The 23,345-nt window shown below is 39.2% G+C and overlaps 2 protein-coding genes across 3 annotated transcripts in view; one reads left to right on the top strand and one right to left on the bottom strand.

Moving 5' to 3' along the window:
- CILK1 (ciliogenesis associated kinase 1) overlaps nucleotides 1–830 on the bottom strand; it is a 26,083-nt gene extending 25,253 nt beyond the window's left edge. The window contains exon 1 of the mRNA XM_037392366.1: nucleotides 765–830. The gene's annotated coding sequence lies outside the window, so the exon portion shown is untranslated. The remainder of the gene's footprint in view (nucleotides 1–764) is intronic.
- On the top strand, nucleotides 651–23,275 carry FBXO9 (F-box protein 9). Of its 2 annotated transcripts, XM_037392372.1 has the most exons (13): nucleotides 651–988; nucleotides 4,933–5,010; nucleotides 5,948–6,106; nucleotides 7,113–7,170; nucleotides 10,046–10,145; nucleotides 13,317–13,447; nucleotides 16,359–16,473; nucleotides 17,157–17,275; nucleotides 17,566–17,656; nucleotides 18,685–18,780; nucleotides 19,533–19,626; nucleotides 20,411–20,565; nucleotides 21,889–23,275. In XM_037392372.1, the coding sequence occupies exons 1-13, from the start codon at nucleotides 986–988 to the stop codon at nucleotides 21,995–21,997; spliced, it is 1,308 nt and encodes a 435-aa protein (XP_037248269.1). In that variant the 5' UTR covers nucleotides 651–985; the 3' UTR covers nucleotides 21,998–23,275. The 2 variants fall into 2 exon arrangements, with proteins under 2 accessions (XP_037248269.1, XP_037248270.1); XM_037392373.1 differs by lacking the exon at nucleotides 5,948–6,106 and having other exon boundaries at nucleotides 813–988.
- The last annotated feature ends 70 nt before the right edge of the window (nucleotides 23,276–23,345 follow it).

Here is a 23,345-nt window from a genome sequence, read left to right on the forward strand (position 1 = left end):
GTGAATCCTACTGCAAAACACACACTTGTTAAGAACTTGGCTCCTTAAAAAAGGTGTGAGGGAACTGTGGTTGCCCAGCCCTTCCCCCCACCTAAATCGAGGCCAGTCGTTACATTCAGCCCTGTTTTAGAAAACCTGTTTTAGAAAACCTAACGGGGTGTCCCAGCGGCACTAACAGCTCTCTCCACCGAGCTGGAGAGTGCCCTGGGCGCAGGGCAGGTAGTCGTGAGAGTCACACGACCTCAGCAACGTTGCTATCTATACAGCTACAGCACTAACTGCTCCCTTGCTACCTGGTTATTAATTTGTCTGTAACGAGGCCCCGGTTTGCCCGCGGTCACAGCGGGAATGGCGGCTCCGGCGCCGGGCCCTGCTCCTGCTGACGCCGGGCCGAGGGGCCGCACCAAGGCGGCAGGAGGCCGCCCCCGGTGCGCGGACACCGCCGCCTTCCCTCGGCCTCCACCGCTGGGGCCGGACAGGCTCAGCGGCGTCCGCGGGGCTCGCCGCCTGGGGGCACGGACTACTTTTCCCGGCAGGCTCTGCCCCGCCGCCGGGCGGGATCGGCCCGTGGAGGCGCCGCTGCCCGGCCGGCGCGGCCCTGGCGCGAGGGGGTGCCGCCCGCGGACTACGTTTCCCGGCGTGCAGCGCGGCGCTCCGCTACAGGCGGCAGAGCCGCGGCGGGCTGCGGCGCGCGCTGGGGCGGGTAGTCCGCGCGGCCGGCGCCCGCGCCTCCGAGCGGCCCGTGCGTCAGGCGGCGCTCTGACCTTGCGGGTTTGTCTGGGCGCGTCTCCGCCGCTCCCGCCCGCCTGCCCCTCACTCGCCGGGAAGATGGCTGCCGTACGCAGGGCCCGCAGTTACTCCCGCTGCGTGGTGCGCTTCTCCGACCGAGAACTCTGCTAATTTCCCCCCGCGGGGAGGACGCACGGACCGAGCAGGGGGGGCAGAGACCCCCGGGAGGGGACAGCGCCGCCCGAGCGCCGGCAGCATGGTGAGCCGGGCCGGGCCCGTCGCGCCGGGCTCCCCGCGGCAGCGCGGCCTGGGGCGGGCGGGCGGGGGGGGTGCCAGGCGCCCCGCGGGCAGGCGGTGGCGGTGGGGGCGAGGCCGCCGTGGCGGGCGTTGGGAGGGGGCGGTGGCAGCGGCAAGGGGTGTGTGCCCGGCGGCGGGAGGGGCGGCCCCTCAAAGCCGTGCTTGCTGCCCCGCACCCTGCCCTGTCCGCGGGCACCGGGACCGGGCAGTGCCGGTGGGAAGTGTGCCGTGATCCCGGTCCCTTCCGCGGGGGATTTTGGGCTGAAGAGTGAGTGGGGCTGCTTGGTTGAGGAGCGATCTAGCTGTCCGTAGAAAAACCTGAACGTACCACCACTGTGTCATTACAGAGGAGCCTGCCCTACGTTTCTCTTTCTTCCCTGAAAAGGTAGATGGCATAAAGTCATCTGGTAAACGGCTCCGTTGGCCAGGCACTCTACTTATTTTAGTTTGTGTCTTAACATCTCAGAAATACTGTTAGATTCAGTATTGCTGTTCTCACCTCAATATTGATTCAAGCATCCATGATGAGAGCTTGGTCATTCAAACTATTTATGTCATTCAGAAGCTTTTAAAATGCCTTACCACCACGATTAAAACTCGTTATTTTTCAACACAGTGTTGCTTCTACCACATTGACAGAAAAATGGAGAGACTTACTAATTTTCTTATAAAACATGAAAAACGTTAGCTGTCAGTCACTGTTCCGCTATGTCATGTTTGCTTGTCCCTTGGTTCTGTGCAGTTCGCCCGTAGCCCTGTTCAAATGGTGACGGTCAACTTTGAACCGTTTCTGATCTTGGCTTTGTTTTGCTGAAACATCTGAACTATTAAAGGGTTTGACATTACAAACACTTTAGCAAGTGATTGTTGTGCTCTGAGGAAATCAGCATGCAATTTTTGATTGCAAAACAGTTAAAACGAAGCTGTGCAAATAAACTAGTCTTGCATTTAGCAAATGATTTCTAAAGCTTTGCAAACGAATCAGAATCGAACCTACTCAGCTGACTTCTTTTTACAGGTTGCAGCCTAAGTCAGGTGTTTACTTTTGACATGTTGACCTTTTGACTTGCCTGGCTACCACTTTTCTCATGGAAAATTATTTGAGCTGATCAGTACACACACTAAGGATGTCTCCCTTTCAAGCAGGATCAAGTCACTGTTCCGTATGACAGCTTGTTTTTAGCAGGAGGAAGGCCAACAGTGTAAAGATGGAACAGGCTAGATTTATCCACTGCATAGCTATTACAGTACAGTATTCTGTGAGCTTCAGAAACTATAACTGCAATTTAAATATTGTCTGAGTGGGGGCAAGGAGCCAATTTTTACAAGTTACAAACTGATCTAGCTGTGGTCTCGTAAGCTGTATGCTAGTGAATATCCTTGCTTCAGGGATGCCTGTGTTTACTCATTTATTCTAGCAAAGCCATAGGGTTTCAGCATTCAAGTAAATAGTGGAAAGTTTGTTAATCCAGTCCAGTTAGTCATACAGTAGCCATGTGAATGAATTGCATTACTGGTAAATTTAGAGGGATGGTCACTTACGCTGACACTGCTGTCAGAAGACAAACCTGTGATGTGAGAGACTTCAGACCACACATGCACTTGGTATAGAGGAGGTAATGACAAAAGTAAAAACTTCAGTTGTAATCAACTTCATGATGTTTTTTGACAGCTTTTAGGCTGTGGACTAGGTCTTCATAGTGTATAGTATGTATTTTCTGTTTGGATTGAGAGCACACTCAAATTTTAAAGAGCGTTGAATGATATTTTGGAAGCAGTTGGTCCAGAATCATGACTGACTGTGACTCAGAAATAGAGGAGAAGCAGGGCAGCTGAACAGAGACGAGGGGATGGAAATCAAAACTCTTGAACAGATTACTGAAGCAAAAACTTTTTGAACACGAGGTAAACTTCAGCCAGCTTCTTAACCTTAGAAATAATTTTAACTCTTACTCTTAAATTAGTTTATTTACAGTCTTAATGAGCTAAGGGTTTTAACGGGTGTGCCTTTATGCACGTGAAGATAGTGTGTTGTTGATTTAGTTTAGGAATTACTGGTTTCTGCATTTTGCAGATAAAACCAGGTTTATTCTTCCCAGACTGAGAGCTGACTGGGCATAATTAATCTGCAAACCAGAAGCCTTGCACTCTGCACAGGCAGAGGTGGGCCTTACTTGTGTCAGCCCAGTGCCATAATAATGCTCTTCCAGACATCCATTTCAGTGCTAGCTGGTTCCTAGGCTATCTCTGTTCAGCCAGCGTAGATGTAATCCCTGGATGCTATAATAACATGGTAACTCATAGGATGTTAACTGCCTGCAAATTCTGGAATCAAAACCCATGAAACTTCTAAGTTACTTACTCCTTGCTTAGGTTTAATGCTGCTGGTGTTTTAGAGTGCTCTGGTTTACCTGTTTTCTCCACAGAAAAATAAAAAATGTGCAGCCTTAAAATAAAAGTGTAGAAACGGATGCAGTATCTGTTTACTTTAACCAACCAACACTGTCTGCATTATCAATTGAAAAAGATAAATTGACTGAGACATCAGTGAAAACACCTTTACTGATGACAAGTCAGTAAGTTTGTAGCTGTTTTGGAACCTGAGACAAGTGCTACAGCTGAACTCCAGGGAGGTGTTTGTCACCAAGACAAAGAGATTAAATGTTGCCATCCCATCAAGTTTGCCAATATTGTGTAGTTTGATCATGAACTTCCAGATGCTATAAAAATTTTATAAGTTTTCTGAATACAAGAATGCTTTGATTTCTGCACTTTGATTGTGTAGGGGATAGAGATTTCTTTACGAGAACTCAGAAGAATCTCACTGACAGAATGTTACTTGAAGTCTTTGTGCACTGCTTACAATAGGAAGGAGTGGGAAACAAAAGTTCTGTAAGTTAGTTGTGGTAATCTTAATGCCAGGTTTACCTTCTTAAAATTTCACTTTGCATTGTGTACTTGCAGAACTATAGATGTCAATTTCAGTGTAGAATGGTAGAAAACCTGGGATGCTTCAGCTGCAGGAAGAAATTTAAACAAACGTTTTAGTTTGTCTTGAGGTTTTATTTTTCCTTACTGGCATCTTGCAGTGGTTGTCATTGAATATCTTATTGATGCTCAGAATTAGTTTTCCTTTGTTTTAGTATAGATTCCATAAATCCCAGTATATTTCAAAATGAGAATTTATTTGCATCTTTTTAAGTTTTGCTCTGAAACTAGCAGTCTAAATTCTATGTAGAGCCCTGTTAAGTTTGTTCAAAGGTATTAAAGTCTTATTTGTTTATCCTGTCTCACAGCAGTACTGTAAATAAAAGCAGCTGTCAAGCTCTCATGCTAGCTTTTTATTTTCTTTTACAATACATTTTTTCTTTAGTTTCACATGTAGTTTGGAGAATGCTTGTATTGTCCCACAGTTTTCATAAAGTATCTATTGTTAGTCTTTTGTGCTTCTGTAAATATTAAACAAATCAAAACTACGGGTTATCTTTACAATGAGAAGATAATGATTAAATTTTAATTTCTTGTATGAAGCACACGACTTTAATCTTAATGAAGCTTTGGTTCTATGCTTTGGCTTGGATGCTGAGTGTATTTATTCAGGTGTTATGGCAGCGTTCTGATGCATGTAAGCCTTCAAGTGATACATAATGAACCTGTGTTGGATTGGTGTGACTGAACTGCAAAGCCAAACTTCATTGGGTTAAGAGGAAAGTGCAAACAATACCAGTAATTGTAAAATTAATTTTTATCATCAATTAAGATTGATCTGTGGAGTAGTGGACAGAATGTGGAAAAGGGGAGTATGCTTAGAATTTTTTAGATGTGTGTCCGTGACAGTTGTGCTTTGTGAATGTGCTGCAGGGACTTATGCAGACTCTATAATCACATCTGACTGCTCTCTACTAGGCAGAAGCAGAAGAAGATTGTCACTCTGATTTGGTAAGAACTGATGACAATGAAAGATCCAGTGAAGCAAATCTTCAGGTATGTCTCGTGTTTTTACAAACATAGTGCTGCTGCAATTTAAGCTGCATTACTTATGCTCATTCAGTTACCACACATTGTTGATCTGACAAACGCTTAATCTGTCTGCCCCTCTTTGCACTGTGTTCCAAGTGTTAGATTCAGTCTTCATTTATCTGTGTAGATGAAAAGAAAATTTGTGTCAGATTTGGAATTTGATGAACTAGAGAAATCAGACAGCAGTTTCTGTGTGGATCAAATTCCAGTTTAAGTTGTCGCTGTCTTATGGAGCAGAAAGTTGATAAAGGCAGTCTAACAGAAAAAGTGTGTTCTCTTAGGATACTAGATTTCTGTGTAGTAACTCCCCAGAAGTCATGAAGATTGCAAAAGACATGTAAAGTGTAGCTTCAAAGGTGCTGAAAAAAATGCATGGCAAGAATTACAACTTGTATTGTTTCACAGAGCATAGTCCTTTCTTTTTAAAAGAGAAAGGAATGTAAGATCTTGTTTGTAGATTATATACAGTCTTGATTGTCATAAAGCTCAGTATCCTTATGTACAAAAAATCAGGTTTTCTAAATTTTAATTTCAAGAGCTAGTTGACTTCTTGGCTTGAGATAACTGCATAAACAAGAACAAACATCATGTCCAGAAATAATACTTTTTAATGGAGTCTTAGGTCATAACTGTAGTACTAACAACCACTTCTTGAAACATCGCTTTTTCTTCTAGTATAGATAAAAGCACTTATGTTATTGAATGAGATTGAACAAGTCCTTGTGCACTTTATGTTAAATTTACTGTAAAAGCAGCTGTGTCTAGACTCACTGAAACTAAGTTAGAAGTGTAAAGCATAATTTTGAAGTTCTTTTTTTGTGTTTGTACTTCATAATTTCTCCTTAGAAGTTGTACCGTCTGAATATGTGGTACTAAGTCAGAATTAATGGGATTTTTTTAGGCAGAGCTTCAGATGTTCAGAGCTCAGTGGATGTTTGAGCTTGCCCCTGGTATGAGTTCTAGTGGGTTGGAACCTCTGCCATGCAGAGCATCTTCAAGAGGACCTGGAGTAAAGTCTGTAGATGCCAGAGGGAAACAGGAGATAGCAAAAGAGGAAAAGGTACAAAAAACTAATGTGTAATTTGGGGATTTTTGTGTTCGTGTTAGTGTTGCAGTATAACTACTCTAAAAGCTAATGATTAATTAAATCTAGAGGAACAACAGAGGTGATTAACCTGTTGTCGTGGTTTAACCCCAGCTGGTAATTAAGTACCATACAGCTGCTTGCTCGCTCCCCCCTCACCCAAGGGGTTAAAGGAATGTAAAGCTCTAGGGTTGTGAGATAAGAACAGTTTAACAACTGAGATAAAATAAAAACTAAAGACCAATAATTTTAATAACAACAATAATAGTTACAATGAAAAAGAGGGAGAAGGGGAGAGGAATGAAATCCAAAGGGAAGGGAGAAAGAAGACTAGTGACGCACAGCACAGCTGCTCACCACCCGCTGACTGATGCCCAGCCAGTCCCTAAGCAGTGATCTGCAGGCCCCGGCGACCCCCCCACCCCAGATTATGTATGAGCTTGATGTCCCGTGGTATGGAATACCTCTTCAGCTAGTTCAGGTCAGCTGACCCGGCTGTGCTGTGTCCCCTCCCAATTCCCTGTGCCCCTCCAGCCCTCTCACTGGCAAGACCAGAGAAACCAAGAAGTCCCAGACCACACTGTTCCCGTACCAAATCCAAAACACAGCACTGCATTAGCCACCAAGAAGAAAATTAGCTCTATCCCAGACAAAACCAAGACACCCGTTGTCTCCATACTAATGTCTTACTGTAGTCCCACACTGATTTTTCTAGTTTTTACGCTTGGCTTTGTGTCACCTTCGCAGTCTGCTTTCTGAAAGACTAGCTAAGGGGTGAGCAACAGGAACATGGATAGTTTGTTGATTGGGAATTTCAGTTATGGCTTGTAGCACATGAATATGTCTTCTCACTCTATGGAATTATTCTATTAATCTCCTTCATAGAGTACAGTAGGTAAGATGAAAAATAATTCTAAGTCAAGTGACATTGTGCTTGTATTCGTAAGAAATTTATGAGTGTTCTGTGTAATTTGTTACACAGGCAAAAGAACTTTTCCTGAAGGCCGTGGAAGAAGAACAAAATGGAGCCCTTTATGAAGGTAATATGGAAGTCTACAGTCAACACCCTTATTGCAGTGGAGTCTACCACTGATTTATGTGCAAGCCTGTATGATGCCAGTGAACTTAAACAGCAGGCTAATAGTAATTTGAGAGCTCAGTTGTTTGGATAAGCAGACAGACTGGCTAATAGGAACCATCATATCACAATTCTGAGGTTGAAGAGAAGCTGAAGTGAGATCAAAGAAAGAACTTTGAACTTTCAGACATCTTGAAATCTGGTAATTTAATCAAGCACTGAATTGCTTCTTCATATAGCATGCTTCTTTATATGACTTTTATAACATGGAATAAGCATAGTAATTAATCAAGGTAATATAGTATATTTTCTGTGCTCACAGTTTTCTTCATTCCACTTTAAACAGAACTACTTAATCCATGGAATGTTTTGTTGTTTGACTTTGACTTTTGGTTTTATTCTTTTAATTTACACAGTATGGCTTGTTTAAGAATTCCTGAAGTGAATGTTTAAATTACTTTGTGAGGTTTGCCAAAAATATTTGAGATGCTGAGCTCTTGTCCTCTTGCTGTCAGCACTTGTAGAAATGGAAATTCAAAGTTTTGTTCCTCATCGGTATTTTTCAGAATGTATAGAGCAAGAAGTCCATCCTAACTTCAAGTCCTGTAGGTCAGTAGTGGAGATACCAGTTTTCTGTTTCTTTCATGAAAAAAAAAAAAAAATGAACACAGAGCATCTGTGCCATCCTGCTCATCCACTAGAGGCTTTGGCTACCTTGGTTGAAGTGCAGGTGCAAAATATGTCAAGATAAGCAGAACGGAGAGTACTCTGGAAACTCCTGAATTCAGCCACCTGTTGAATACAAAATTTCCTCTCTATCATGGGAGTTTTCCTTCCCTTGCAAGGGATTTCTGGTGGTTGTTCCAGATCTCAAATGAACTGAGAAAAATGAGTCCCCAGTAGGTAATAAAATTAGTTATTTCAGTTTCTAATTTATTACATGTTTTTACAAGGCAGAATGACTTTGGGCTAAGATATTTTGTGTGTTGGGTGTAAAATTAACTGCGCAGTAAAAAAAAAGACTTTAGGACTAAATCAGATATGTAATCTACCATTTTGGAAATCATGCAGTAGGTGGTGAAGGTTCTTTCATATCAAAAATTTCCAAATGATCTTAAAAAATATGGAAGGAAAGCAGTCTATTTAAATATTGTGTATATAAACATGTATGTATAAAATGAAAGCTATAGATTCATCTGCTTGAGTGCGTTTCTTGTGTGTTAAACATAGCGGTAGACAAGTAGTAACATCTAACAGTTGCATTCACAAAGGCATATTAGGCATTTGGATTGCTTGAATACGAATCCATTCTTTCTTAGTTAAATTTGGTTTGAGACTTAAAGAAACAAAACTAAACTGTTTCTACACATACATCTATATGAGACCTTAGAGACAAGGTCCTAAGCCAGACACAGATACATTGCTGAGCATGTGTTGGGACACCTGTTTTCAGACCAAACTTTTATCTGCTGACCTGGCCCATGTCACCAGAATCCAGCTGGCATTTCAGCCTGCTTCTGAAATCTGCTGATACTTGACATTTGTGAGACAGTTATATGCACCAGCTTGCTCATGTTTAAGTACAGTACAGGCCTTCCTGCAAGATTAAATGCTAAAGTTGAGACTGATCTCTGTTTAGCTGGCTGCTGGTATTCCTCATCCTCCCCAGCCAAAGGATATTACTTGTCAGTCAGCAGCCCTGACATAAATTTAAGGAAATAGAAATGCTTACTTGCCCAAGCTCAGGCTTCTGAGACTCATTACTGTGTCATATTCTGAGCTCCATCTCACTGGTGTTTTACTTTGGGTTTGGTTTTTAAGGTCCAAACTGAGGGAGAGTTGCCCTCTGATCTTGGTATTTCCATGCAGGAATACAAACAGATGTATAAGTACATCTTAACAGTGGTATTAAAAGAGACTGTGGATACAATGAATCTGCTTAAATTAAGAGGGACCCACAGAGTTAACTCAAGAAAGACGTTCTACAGTTTAAATAACAGTTTGTTCCCACAGGGTGATTTTCCTGGGTCTATTTCTCTGCTCAGTTTTCGTAGCATCTTTGGAGTGTTAAAGGCAGAAGTACTTTCTCTGCATGCTGGAAGAAACCCAATCTGTCAGTTTTTCTTTCATGCCCCATAGTCTTGTGCTTGCTACATAGCTTTTTGAAAAGGCTGCTTTCCTCCAGTGAGGTTCCTCACTCACTGTTTTGCGTGGGCTTGCTTCTGTGCCTTCTGTGGTTTCCAGGGTTTTGCCACAGTAAAATTTACTTGGTTTGTGTCTGTTGTTGAAATTTTAAAATTACAATAGTATTTTGTTGATCTTTCTCACCTTTATAATGTTGTGTATGTCTGAATGACTGTTTGTACTGTACTGGGGATTTAAAGTACCTGCATCATCTTTAAAGTTCTCTTTCATGTTCCTCATTGTTACTTCTGAATATAATGCCTAAAATCTTTATGGCTTGTTAGGAATGCTTTGTAAGTGCTGCGCAACAAACAAAATCAGGACTTCGCAATATTTTAATGTAAAATTTTGTATTCCGTAATTGAATTTATAGTAGTTAAGGTAAATCTGTAAAAGTTGAAACACTACTGAGAGAGTTCTTTACTCTGAAAGAGTACATGAAGTTTTTAGTTTTGAAAATAGGTGCTTATGTGCCTCTCTTCTGTATTGATTTGAAACCTAATCAGTTTAGACTAAGTAAGATTTACTACTAGGCAAAGGCATTTTCCACCTTTTTAGTGCTTTTAGCTGAAGTCATCTCTCTAAAAAAAAATCTGCCTTAATAAGCCAGTATAGGCATCAGACACGTTTAAATGTTAAATCTTTATTTTCAGCTATCAAGTTTTATCGTCTAGCCATGCAGCTTGTACCTGACATAGAGTTTAAGATCACCTATACAAGGTCCCCAGATGGTGATGGAGTTGGAAAGAGGTGGTAAGTATGAAAATTTGCTAATTAAGTGCATAAGAGTACTAAAACTTGAAATTTTGTTTCTAAAACATAAGAATTCTGTACTGTGATAACACAGTTGTAAGTCTCTTAACATTTGGAAAACTTGTGTGCTTTCATTTGAATAGAATGCTTCATAGAAAGTTTACAGATGCATTAGTCCAAGGAGGGTTTTTCTGTAGTCTAGTTCAAAGAAGGTAACAGGCTTGTTTGGAACTAGTTAAATTCAAGTGGCAGGATTACAGATAGTTAGATTGTTTCTTAAGAAAAAGAAGCACCAGTCAGTTTATTAATTTTGATTTCTGATTTTCATATTTATGAGTTATACATTTACAATCATCAACAAAATTGCAAATGGAGAAAAGATGAGGAAAAAGATTGCTACCATGGAATAAGTGTCATAATTAAGCAGGGGAATATACTACTGCTCTTGTGCTAACAGAGCCAAGTGGGAGCATTTCCAACAAGTAGAGCAATATATTTGGAAGCTCATAGACTGTAAACTGAGTAGTCTAGCCTTTCATCATTACAAGCATCAGAATACTCCTAGCCTCAGCACAACAGATGTGTAGCGGTTTAAGGTTGGCCTAACTTGATTCACGTTAGGCCCAAAACTTGTTATAGCTCAGATAGTGTAGTGAAGACAAGCTTATGAAACAGAGCTTCCCAATTCAGTGCTTACTGATAGCAGCCATAGATGCTGCTGATAGCCATGAGAAATCAAAAATTTAAAACTGAAAATAAAAGAGGAAAGTACACCCCTGTCTGTGTGGTATTATAGCTCAGATGTGTTGACCCAGGGCAGGACAGCTTCAATGCAGTTGTTGACTCAGTATAAAAAAAAAAAGAGTAAGATGAGCCAAGTGCTTTATTCACATCTGTTACTTCAGGTTCTGAATGCATTGCTAGCATGAAATCTTTGCTGTGCATTTGTGCACTAGGAAAAGCACTGGATGACAAAATACAGCCATGTAAAAATCTTGTTTTTCATAGGATTATTTTTGTATTTTAGCGTCCTTTTCCATACTCCCTTCATCAAGCCTATCTGACACCAAGTTGGGTGGGAGTGTTGATCTGCTTGAGGGCAGGAAGGCTCTGCAGAGGGATCTGGACAGGCTGGATCAATAGGCTGAGGCCAGTGTATGGTGTTCAACAAGGCTCAGTGCCAGGTCGTGCACTTGGGTCAAAACAAGCCCTTGCAATGCTACAGGTTTAGGGAAGCGTGGCTGGAAAGCTGCCTGGCAGAAAAGGAGCTGGAGGCATTGGTCGACAGCCAGCTGAATATGAGCCAGCAGTGGCCCAGGTGGCCAAGAGGGCCAAGAGCACCCTGGCTTGTATCAGAAACAGTGTGGCCAGCAGGGCTGGGGCAGTGATCGTCCCCCTGTACTCGGCACTGGTGAGGCCGCACTTTGAATGTGCTCAGTTTTGGGCCCCTCACTACAGGAAAGACGTTGATGTGCTGGAGCGTGTCCAGAGAAGGGCAACAAAACTGGTGAAGGGTCTGGAGCACGAGTCTTATGAGGAGCGGCTGAGGGAACGGGGGCTGTTTAGCCTGGAAAAAAGGAGGCTCAGGGGAGACCTTGTCACTCTCTACAACTACCTGAAAGGAGGCTGTAGTGAGGTGGGTGTCAGTCTCTTCTCCCAAGTATCGAGCGATGGGACAGGAGAAAATGGCCTCAAGTTGCACCAGGGCAGGTTTAGATTGGATATTGGGAAGAATTTCTTCCCCAAAAGGGCTGTCAAGCACTGGAACGGGCTGCCCATGGAAGTGGTTGAGTTACCATCCCTGGAGGTATTTAAAAGACGTGTAGATGTGGCACTTAGGGACATGGTTTAATGGTGGACTTGGCAGTGCTAGGTTAATGGTTGGACTCGATCTTAAAAGGTCTTCTCCAACGTAAATGATTTTATGATGCTATGAATTTTCATTCAGTTTTGTAAATGTTCCTAGAACTATGTGACAGTGAGGGAAAACCAGCCAGTGCTCTTAGTTGTCTATAAAGCAGTATTCGTAGAGGTGTGTTTTTTGAAGAGATTCTAGTTGTGGTGGTTTTGCTGTCTGAATTACTATTTTAGGTGTTTAATACAATCTTGGTAAGAAAAAAAAATACACAATTTATCTGAAAAAAACAATTTATAACATGGCCTGTAGGTACTGGGACTGGCTGTTGCATTCCATCAAAATAAAGGTGTATATTGAGTGCAGCATCTTACTGTAGTCTTAGTTACGACAGGCCCAAACATAATTGTCTTCTCTATAATACCGTAAAACCCATTGGTAGGTCTGCTATTTGCTTGCTTATATTCTCAGCTCATTCTATTAAGCTTGTTTAGAGGAGAACTGAATAATATTAAAAAATGACTGGAAGATTTCTTAGCTAGCTTATATACCAAGTCAGAGGAAAAATGTTTTGTAATGAGATCAAGGAGAGTTGTGTAGTTTGTGGTTACTTGGTGCAAGCAAGCATGCAGCTATTAAAGGATCATATTATGGCATACAACTTAGATTTAGTTTTTTTTGAATGTGGTAATGTTCTTTTATCACTTAGTAATCTTTCAAGTTTACTGCCCAATAGCAAGTGTATTGTTTCTGTTCTGCTACCTTGTTCTTGCTCCTGAAATTTTTTTTCTCTGCCTGTTTACAGGATTCGTGAAAAGTTATTGATGAATAAATTCACTGAAGATCACGCTTCAGTGAATAACACAAAAGTAAAAAAAATTAGAAATTCCTTCATTGTTTTCAGTATCTTACATCGTGACAAGGATTACAAAACATAACTTTCCATCAGTGATAATTTATTTCCTGCATGCAGTTTATCTCAGGCAAAGTAAAGGATGAGGTTTGACTTTTCTTGTGGTCAAGCAATTCTTCAGTGACTTCACTAAAAAGAGTGTACTTTAAAAGCCGAAAAGAAACTGAAATTGGAATTACATGAAATAAAAAGTTGTTGCTGTCAGATGGATTCCAGGAAAATCTAAATGAACTTCATAAGATGGCAGTAGTTCTTTTGTTGTGTGATAAAATGAGGTTGCTTTAAAACCATACAGGAAACAACTATATTGATTGAGGGTAAGACAGTGGATTGATGCCAAGATAACGACATCTGTTGGTATGTTTTGTCCAGTATCACAGTGTTGGCATTCCCCCTTTTCTAGTGTTGAGGATAACAAAGAGGATGACAAAATGGCTGATCTCCTGTCGGATTTCCAGCAGCAGTTAACTCTTCAGGAATCTTCAGTCAAACTTTGTCAGCCTGAGGTTGATGTCAGCCAGACCCATATCTCAGGTACGAGTTAAGATACACTGTAAGAGTTCAGAGGCAAAATTTATGGAGATGTTCACTCTACTACAACATTTATCTCCTTCATTGTAAAGCCACCTTTAAAGAAATACACACAGTATGTCTTTATTTACTGTTATAGTTAGATGTGAAGGAAGAAGGATCATCAGCTGAACATATCTTTTTCTCATACGTGAATCTGCCTTTGTCACACAAGCTTTTCCATATAGTGCTACTACTATATAGAATTTTTCAGGATCAGAGTCATACTTCAAAGTATGCAACTTCTAGGAACAGACTTGCTAAAGTAAGCGTATTCCAGTTTTCATTCCAGTTCATATTGAAAAAGTGAAATGTGGGTTTTTTCCTGTTTGGTTTGCAAATACTTACAACAATTCTTCAGTGTGAATAAGAGACAGTTGTCCTGTGAATAATACACATATTTGCATTTCCTTTTTTTATCTGATCCTGTATCAGATTTTTACAACAAATATGTTTTCAGGTTCAGCAAGACTATATAGTATAGCTAGAAAGACTTTTGGAGGTTAATGATTTGCAGTGCTTTAGTTCTAGGGCAGTCATACTGAGACTTCCTTATGATATCTAAATTGTAGAGAGCGTATATAAGCTATAAACTCTCTTAAAATCAGATGCCTTAAAGCATGTGTGTTTTGCATCCCAAATTATGAGTTGCTCTTGGAAATCTTGGCCTGATCTCCTCTTCTGCTTCAAGGAAGGAAAATAAAATAAATGTAGCATGCTGTTCAAGTAGAAGCATATGCAAGTTTTTTAAAATTTTATTTTTATTTTAACAACTGTGACGTTGTACGCTTGAGAAAGCATTTTTTGGTTTTTTTGCCAGTAAAGTCAAGATGTTATAAACATTACTATAAAATGATCTCAGGAGATGTCTGTTTTGAGCAGCAATCTTAAGTCTCTTTCTAGTTTTATTTTATGCCTTCCTGCCAGTCCTGTGCTACAGTGTCTTGTTTACTGACTCTTTTATAGTGGAATGAAAACTGTTAAAATCATGATGTCTGCTTCAAAAGTTAGTAGGCTGGAAAGCATCCCCCTTGGTCACCACAGTAGTACAATAGTCATGGAACTCAGCAGCCCAAGGAAAACTGAAACAATGTGAAGCAGCGGATTTGGCTGAACTGATTTCCTCTGTTCCATTTTACATTTTATTGACATTCATAATCTTAGAATACTGGTTAATCATTAGTACAGGACAGAATCGAACCTCTGCTCTGTAACTGACATACTGAATATATTTACTTCCCCTCCCTAGTATATGAGTAATTTTTCTTAGCAGTTTTCTTTTACATGAGTAAAGCTTAGGACCAAGATAGTATTCTTCACCAGAAATACTGTAATATTTTTTTACAGGGTGTGCCAAGTATCTGAAGCAAAGTGTCTTCACAATCCCTGGTTTATTAGAAACTTAGAAACATGGATGATGAAATAAACAATCAAAGGCTTTTTGATTTTTGATCATTACTGACTCGTAACTATCAAAATGGAAGATGTAGACCTGCTAGCATTAATAAAAGATTTTTAAGCCTTTGTTTCTCCCATTCTGCAAGGCACCGAGAGTTCATATACCGAAGAGCTCCTCAGCTGACAAGAGACTGTTTTGTACCTTGTAGCAATAATCTGCACAACTTTTGTTTATACTGGAACATTAATTTAATGGTTGCAAATATAGGCAATATAGCAAATTTGTGACTTCTCAATAATAAAACATAAATTAAGTGAGATTCATGAAACAAAATGTGTATTAAATGAATCCAGAAACTGGTGGCCCATGTAATGTCTGTACTTTTTACCATGTTAGTATTGTGAAATGTGAAACTCAAGTTTCATCAGATTTTATAGCAAAAACAGTCTTGTTGGATTTGTGGGAGTGCAGCAATGCAGGTTTTTTTAAGAAGCATATTTTTTCAGTAAAAATAAGAATTCTGTTAAATTGCAGTCTCTACCATATTTTTTTTAGCTAGTTACCGTTTAATGTACCTTTGCACTACTCTTGCTGTTTTCTCCATTTGATCTCAAAGCAGTTTATTCAGTTATACTGAGTAAAATCATCAAGTCTTTAGTGCATGTGGTGATACAGTTGAAGCTGTAGGCTCTGGAAAGCAGCAGTAGTTGAAAATAAATGAAGTGTAATTCCTGATGGTATAAGATCAGTAAACAAACTATACCCAGCTGAAACAACAGAGGAAACTTAGGGAGGCAGAAAGCTACTAGGCAAAATGCGGCTTAGTATTCCAGAACTTTTTTGCTGAATTTTTAATGCTAGGAAAATTATCATATGATCTTGTGGTGGTGCTTTGATAAAGATTCTGTCATTATCTTGCATTACATTAGAAAAAAACTTTCAATATGACAAAGCTGTGTTATACCATTCCCAACCACTGGATCTGCGCCACAAAACAGTGTGATATCATATAAATTCCATAGTGGCTATGTTGTTTTAAGACCTCCTATGCAATACTGAACCTGACCAGAGCTTATTTAGCATGTCATGCAAAAGCAGTGTGCTTTGAGGTAATGTTAACACACTAGGTCAGTTTGAAGAAAATACTGCTTCACAGGCACTGTGGATGTGCAATGTCTATGTGGAATTTTTGGTATAACATCTTACAGTTCTGGATATTTGTAGTCTTCCTGTCACCTTACCATAATGCACTTCCAGCTCTTGATTTTTGTTCTTTTGTTATGCAACTTTTTTCTAATATATAGTGACTTTTAAAATTAAAGATACATTTTTTTGTTCGCTGACATTTGGCTACAGTGTGAAAAAACAGGATTTTTTATGGAAAGTCAGAATTTCAGTAATTGTCAAACCTGGAATTTTAGATAACCTGTTGATCTGTGGGTTACCATCTAACAAGGATTTGTTTACTCTTTGCAGTGTTGCCTATGGAAGTACTAATGTACATTTTCCGATGGGTCGTTTCGAGTGACTTGGACCTAAGATCATTAGAGCAATTATCACTTGTTTGTCGAGGATTTTACATTTGCGCCAGGTATTGTAGATAACTTATCGAAAGTGAAGCTTCTTTCTGCTGTAAGGAAGACAAAAGAGCTTTTTATGCTCAAGCATATTTGAACAGTATGTAGAGATGAATAATAAGTCAGTAGAGCAAAACTGTCTGTGTTGGAAAGGTGGATTTTTTTGGTGTTTTGTTTTTTTTTTTGCTGTTAAGCTGCTAAACAGTACACGTAGGACTATGTCCTGCTTTTTCTTCCCATGGGAGTTTTCCTGTTATGCCCCCCACAGCATTAATCAGCTTTTGAATACACCACTAAATGGTATGTTAGATGGATGACTTCACTGTAATAAAAAGTGTTGCTGAAAGTCTTACTTGCTTTACCTTGTTCGAAAGTCAAGAGTTGCAAAGTCTCAAAAATAACGTCTGTTGTGTTGTCATCCTCATATGCTCACACAAAGTGCCAGGCTGCTGCAATGTTGTTCTGTACTTGGCTGAAAATGGCATTGTGTTCTTGAATTTCACTGGGAGGAGGAAGTGGCTTGAAACACTCCAGGATTAAGTAAAATAATGATTTTAAATTATGAGCTACTGTTGTTCAAGGAAGTTTCTTTTGGTTGCATCCAGACTAAATAATGGGAGTTTTACTTTACTATATAAAAGCTAAACAAGGTTTGCAGGAAAGTTACGTGATTTGCTTTTTTTCTCATTTTCACTAGAGATCCGGAAATCTGGCATCAAGTCTGTTTGAAAATATGGGGCAGGAGCTGCAATAAACTTGTTCCGTATGCCTCTTGGAGGGAAATGTTTTTGGAAAGGCCTCGCGTTCGATTTGATGGTAAGGTGTACTTTTGGAAATAGTTTTGTCATTCATTTACTGCATGTAACCCATGACAAAAGTAACCAAGAAGGGTATGATGTTATGATGTTGTTAGACTTAATCTGAATTTGTTAGGGCTTTTTAATCTGTAGAATATCTGTAAAGAGAAGGGAAAGGTGCAAGGGAGGAAAATAACTTTCACATATCTGAGTAACAAAAGTAAACTCAAAATGATTACTGGTTTTTTCCATCTTAAATATTTTGTGTACTTTATTCTGTTCATATACTTGTATCTTCCTTTCCTATAGGTGTATATATCAGCAAGACAAAATACATACGTCAAGGAGAACAATCTCTTGATGGTTTCTATAGAGCGTGGCACCAAGTGGAATATTACAGGTAGAACTGTAGTACAATGAGTGAGTGAAATGTTTCTCTCTCTTAAGTTCTTTAAATCCAATCCCTGATATCACAAACATTAATCATACTGTAAAACTCAATGGAACTACTACTGTGTGTAAAGCTATGTGTAGTTTTTGAGAATTGGTCTTAATAAATAGGATTTATTGTGATAATTAGAGATGGACTTGGAAACACATTTCATCCTCAGTTGCACAATTTAATGTGGATAAAACTTAAACAGTAACAACAGTAATACTCATCTACAGATTTCTTTCCCCAAATCATTTCTGCTTTAAATTTCTGATACAAGAATTCTTTTCAGTAAAGGGGAAACAAGTGGTTATACAAGAATTGTCTTTTAGCTTACTTGTAACCAACTGTAAATAATAAAGAGGCTAGGCTTTCTTAATTTGCTGTAAATACTTCGCCATTTGTTTCCTTAGCCTGTTTTTTTGCCGTTCTTCATCTTGCTGTTCCCAGCGTTATATTGTTCCATTCTGTTGTCACTTCTGAGGCTGGAAACTGTTAATAGATGCCATCGAATCTTGTGGCTATTTCTGTAGTCTCACAAGCATCATCATCAGAATATCAAAGTACTGTAAAAACTGATCAGATCTCAGAACCTGGAAAAGTCCTTATAACATTGTCCATTCTGTACTGATACTGTACTTAAGGTTTTGTTGGATTTGTGTCAATCCATGCTGGGAATGGAGACTCTTACTTGAGGTCAGTTCTGATTCAAGGATTAGCTGCCTTGCTGTCACAAGCTGCCTTGCTTGACAAAACTCTTGAACTTCTGTCCTCTTTCATAACTGTTCATAACTTGATCTCTTAATCTTCAAAACTCTCTTTTGATTTCTGATCCCTTTGTTATATCACATTTGAAGAAATGCGTTTTCAAATCCTATTACTTAGTAAGTTTTGTATCTTTCTGGGAAATATCCTGTAATTAAAAAGAACCAACAACACCACAACAGAAAAAGGATATGTTTTCTAGGTTTTTATTGTATAATTATTTTTTGCAGATATTTGAGATTCTTTCCAGATGGTCAAGTTATGATGCTAACAACTCCTGAAGATCCTCCATCTATAGTTCCTCGCTTACGGACTAAAAATACAAGGTTATTGAAATAAAATACTTTGCTGTACAGTTTTCATCTCACTTTTACCTGGCAATTTCTAATTACTTTTGTCTTGGACTCTGTGTTCCGGCTTAGCAAAATAAAAGTAAATGTACAATGTTATTTGTATTGTGTTATAGATGTTTATAGTTCTCTTCTGAGAACTAGAAAAATTTTGGTCTTTACGCAAAGGTATCTTTCATTTTAAGGTCCTGGTACTGTAATTAGATTTCCTTTGCGGGTTATGTGATCTTAAACTTTTAAAGGAAGTAGATGAAAGAATACATGCTATTACCTCGGTGGTTTTAGAATCCTTTTAAAAATGGTCTTTTTATTATTGACTGCCTTCTCACACTTCCATGACTTTTTGAAGGAAAGTGAAGATTTTGGTGGGATGTGACTGAATTATTGCTTGATTTCTTTTTGATGTTTGCACAGGCTTGTTAAAACCATATAAAATTGTTTGCAACTTCAGAACAGGTTTGAGCTGTTCACCCAAAGGCCGAAAACATTTAGCAGTAGGCTGGGTAGAACTGGCTAACTTAACTTCACTGTCCATCCGGCAAAATTAAAAGCAACTTTCAAAAATTTTTTCGTCATTTGATATCGTCAATGAGGCTGGTACTTTACTAAATGGAAATAAAAAATGGTTTCCTTAATTATGATATGCAGCCTGTCTTCTTTTCATTGCTGATGTTTGTGACAGAGAATATTTTTGTGTCCTTGACACTGTCCTCCTCTTAACCTTCCAGAACAGATGCAATCTTGCTTGGCCATTATCGCCTTTCCCAGGAAACAGACAATCAAACCAAAGTATTTGCTGTAATAATGAAGAAAAAGGAAGAGGTAGGTAACAGAATAGAATAGAGGAAAAATAGTTTACGGAGGGGGCTTTTTAATAAGTTCTTTTCTCAGACTGAATATTTTAAAGTCACCTGAAGATTATACCAGAGGATTGAAAAATGGAATTAATTTTTTTTAATGGTTTAAAAGTAAAATAGAAACAGGCATGGTGATTTGTCTTACGTTTTTTCCCCAAATCTGTGTTTATTGTTTATTAAAAGATTATATGTTAATAATCTTTTTATTAACACAGATAAGTATCTGGTTTGCATTTGAGCAGCGGTTCTCCTCCCTCTTAGACTTAATCGCCATGCGGGGTACTATTAGGTAATTTGTTAGCATTGTTAACAGGAGGGAAGGATGAAGAGGTCACTTTTGTAGATCAGTTTTGACTGTGTGCACTTACGTTACACAGCATTAAATAGAACTAAATAAGCTGTGCTCATTAATTGAACTCTGAATGATTTGGTCAACAAACTTATATCACAAAATTTTCTGACTAACAAAGTGTCTGTCAAGAGAAAGTTGTGAAGATGTAGAAGTCTTAACATTACTTTACAGTGAGTTTGCGTAGTTTGAGTGGTGTCCTCCATGCTTACCTTACTTTCTGTGAAAACTTCTTCCATAATTAACATCTAAATTGATGTGTTTTCAAGGAATACCAGTACTTGCTTTTACGTGTGAATGTTTAACAATCTGTTCTTACAGTTACTTAGGCCTCAGGATAAATAGTTGCACAATGTGTTTGCTCTTTATAGGTCATGAAACTTCTTTTCTCTTTGCACAGAAACCAGTTGACTACCACAAATACAGGTATTTCCGCCGTGTTCCTGCGCAAGAAACAGATCACAGTTTTCATGTAGGACTGCAGCTGTGCTCCAGTGGGCGCCAGAGGTTCAACAAACTTGTCTGGATACATCATTCTTGTCACATAACTTACAAGTAAGTAAATGGAGAATTAAGTTCAAAGAAGGATACTTAACTATAGAAACACAGGTGACATTAGTTTGCCCGATACTAAGTACAGAAGATATAAGGACTGTGAGACTTAGGAGGCTTCAACAAAATGTTCTGAAAACAGTAACTGGTCCTGATTTGATAAATTGCAATGAACTTTTACTTTAAGAAATCGCAAGGTTTGGTAACTTTTTATAATGGTATAGGAAGTTTCCCGAGTGGTGGAACTGCAGCATTTTAGCCATTTAAAGGATTTATACACAGTGTTTGAATGACCTCAGAACTAAATCAGGGTTAAATGACTTAGTGTGGTGCTAGTAAAGGCGTGTAGAAAACATACATTCATTAAGGTATATTGCTTTTCCTGTGTGGATGTGCAGGGTAGAAGTGTCTGCACCCATCATGTGCGAACTGTAACATTTACAAACTATAATCCAGAAGTGCAAAATGTGGGCGTGTGACCAGCTGTTCTGATACTAACCAAGCAAGAGCCATAGCCACTGTTCGTGCACCTGACACCCTATAAATTACTGGCAAGTTGGCTGTGCAGATGTTTGATGTTGGCATTTACGATGGATTTAGGCCTTGTCTTCCAGTCTTAATCTCTGTATTCAGTGTTCTTACAGGGGCATAGCTCAGCTATTGAGCTGTAAGTATATAAAATCTAGGAAGTAAACTACTGCTGGTTGGGAGTATAGGTAAATTCCATAAACAGAAAAATGGCTTTTATAAAACCTAATATTTTCATACCTGATTTACGGAGAAGTGGCAGTATCACACACATTCTTTTCAGAATGAGGTCTCTGTACTGCTCAGGTTCTGTTGTACCTCTCAGTATACTGGTGTCCTTTGGAAACTAGAATTAAGGTAAGTATACGGCACAGCTAGGAGGAAGTATGCTTTTTGTCACTGATGTTTGGACATACTTAGGTTTCTTTTAAAAGTTTTGTAAACACAAGTTTTTGCTGTCACTCTGCATTCTGAATCAGGGTTCAAAGTAAAAACAAATGAAAGGGGATTTTTTTACTTTGATATTAATGTCATGATTTGAGTGCCATCCTGCGCTGTTTCAAGTGTTCGAGCTAATAATAAGAATGTAAGGGGAAATTGGTTTCTTTGATATTAAAATAGAAGCGTATTCTACGTAGTGTGATTTGGCCAATGTTCAGATGCTTTCAGAATGAGGCAGTATGAAAGACAAATTCAGCTGTAGTATGGTGTACACACTGTATTGTGGAACATGATTGCATTATTGAGGGACTTAACAGCAATTTGTGCCTAATTTAACTTTTACAATACCCTTTGCAGATCGACTGGTGAGACAGCTGTTACTACTTTCGACATTGACAAAATGTACACCCCTTTGTTCTTTGCACGAGTGAAGAGTTTTACTGCATTTTCAGAAAAGCCGCTCTAAGAAACACCTATTCCTCTCACAACTCTTGCATGAATAAAAGGTTGTAGCTTATGAGCACTTAAGTTATAAATGTGTATATATTTGGAACATTTTAAAATTCTGGGGAAACTCTTGAAGGCAGTATGTTCTGTTTGATTGTGATTGGCTGGGGTTTTATTTTGAGATCAAGTCTATGGCTATTAAAATCCTTTGTGACAAGAATTTGATAGCAAAGTTTTATTGTTTGGTTTGGTTTGTTTTTTTTAAAACAGATTTTATAAATCAGTCTGCTTAAAATATCAGTCTTCATCTGCCTGGACATTGGTTTGTCCAAATGGAATTGTTACAGGAAAATCTCACTGTCCATGGGACAGTGTGTGTGGTCTCTGGTGAGGGCTTGAAATGTGAAGGGGAGAAAGTTGTCTTATATCTGTTAAACTGTGTGACTCAAAAGAACTTTGAATAAATGTCTTCTTTAAAAACGTAATTAAACTTATTTTGTTTGCCTTTAAGGTCTGGCATTTTGTCAACATCAAGCTTAAGAAAAAGAGTCTAGGGCAAGCAAGCATGAAGTATAAAATTTAACTGCAGAGGTACATCCCCACTAATGCAGTGATGTCAGTTGGTCATAAATGTAATTTAATCTTGATGGAAGTTCAGTGGAGCCTGCCTTCTTGACAGAGTGGGCATGAAGGGGAGAGGGATATGGGCAATGAGTTGTTCTCGTGTACTGTGGGACAAGTTTGCAGGGTATGTGGCTCTGCTTGGGGAGCGTCACAGTGCAATGGTGAAATGCTGGTGTGTACTGCTTGGTCTGAATGCACAGGTAAGCAGGGCTCACTTGCACGTGGTTGTAATGTGTTATCATTCATCTAACCTTGCTACAGATGCTGTAAACCCTTTGAGCATTTGTTGTACTAAGATAAATTTTGAGGCTGCTGTAGATGTTCAGGTGCTGTATACTGCTAATCATGAAGTGTACCTTGAGGTGTGTTGCAGGTACTGTATGCTGCTTCTCCTGCATATATCGCTTGGGGGTGTAGTGCAGACACTGTAATGCCGCTTATTATATATGTATTTTGAATTCTGAAAGAACTGAAGCTTTTTAGTGTAGTTTTTTAAAGCCGTTTTGCATAACTTACCTTTGAACATCTCATTTCAAAATACTGACCTGGACTTGAGGACTAAAATGTGAAAGCTGTGGAAAGAACTATACTTGTTCCATAATTTATAATGTGTATCTTTGCAAGGAGCTACATGATTAAAAATACATCAATAAATCATATTTTGAACATGCAATCCCTTGCAATTTCTTATTTTGCCAAGAAATCATTATTTTCATATAGTTAAAGATGATTAGTTAGGAGCC

The sequence above is a fragment of the Falco rusticolus genome, chromosome 6 (genome assembly GCF_015220075.1).
Source record: "Falco rusticolus isolate bFalRus1 chromosome 6, bFalRus1.pri, whole genome shotgun sequence".
Taxonomy (NCBI): domain Eukaryota; kingdom Metazoa; phylum Chordata; class Aves; order Falconiformes; family Falconidae; genus Falco; species Falco rusticolus.

Coding starts and splice junctions, on each gene's coding strand:
- FBXO9 (XM_037392372.1), top strand. Junction 5,011..5,947: donor CCAGTGAAGCAAATCTTCAG/GTATGTCTCGTG, acceptor GGATTTTTTTAG/GCAGAGCTTCAGATGTTCAG. Junction 18,781..19,532: donor TTACGGACTAAAAATACAAG/GTTATTGAAATA, acceptor TTAACCTTCCAG/AACAGATGCAATCTTGCTTG.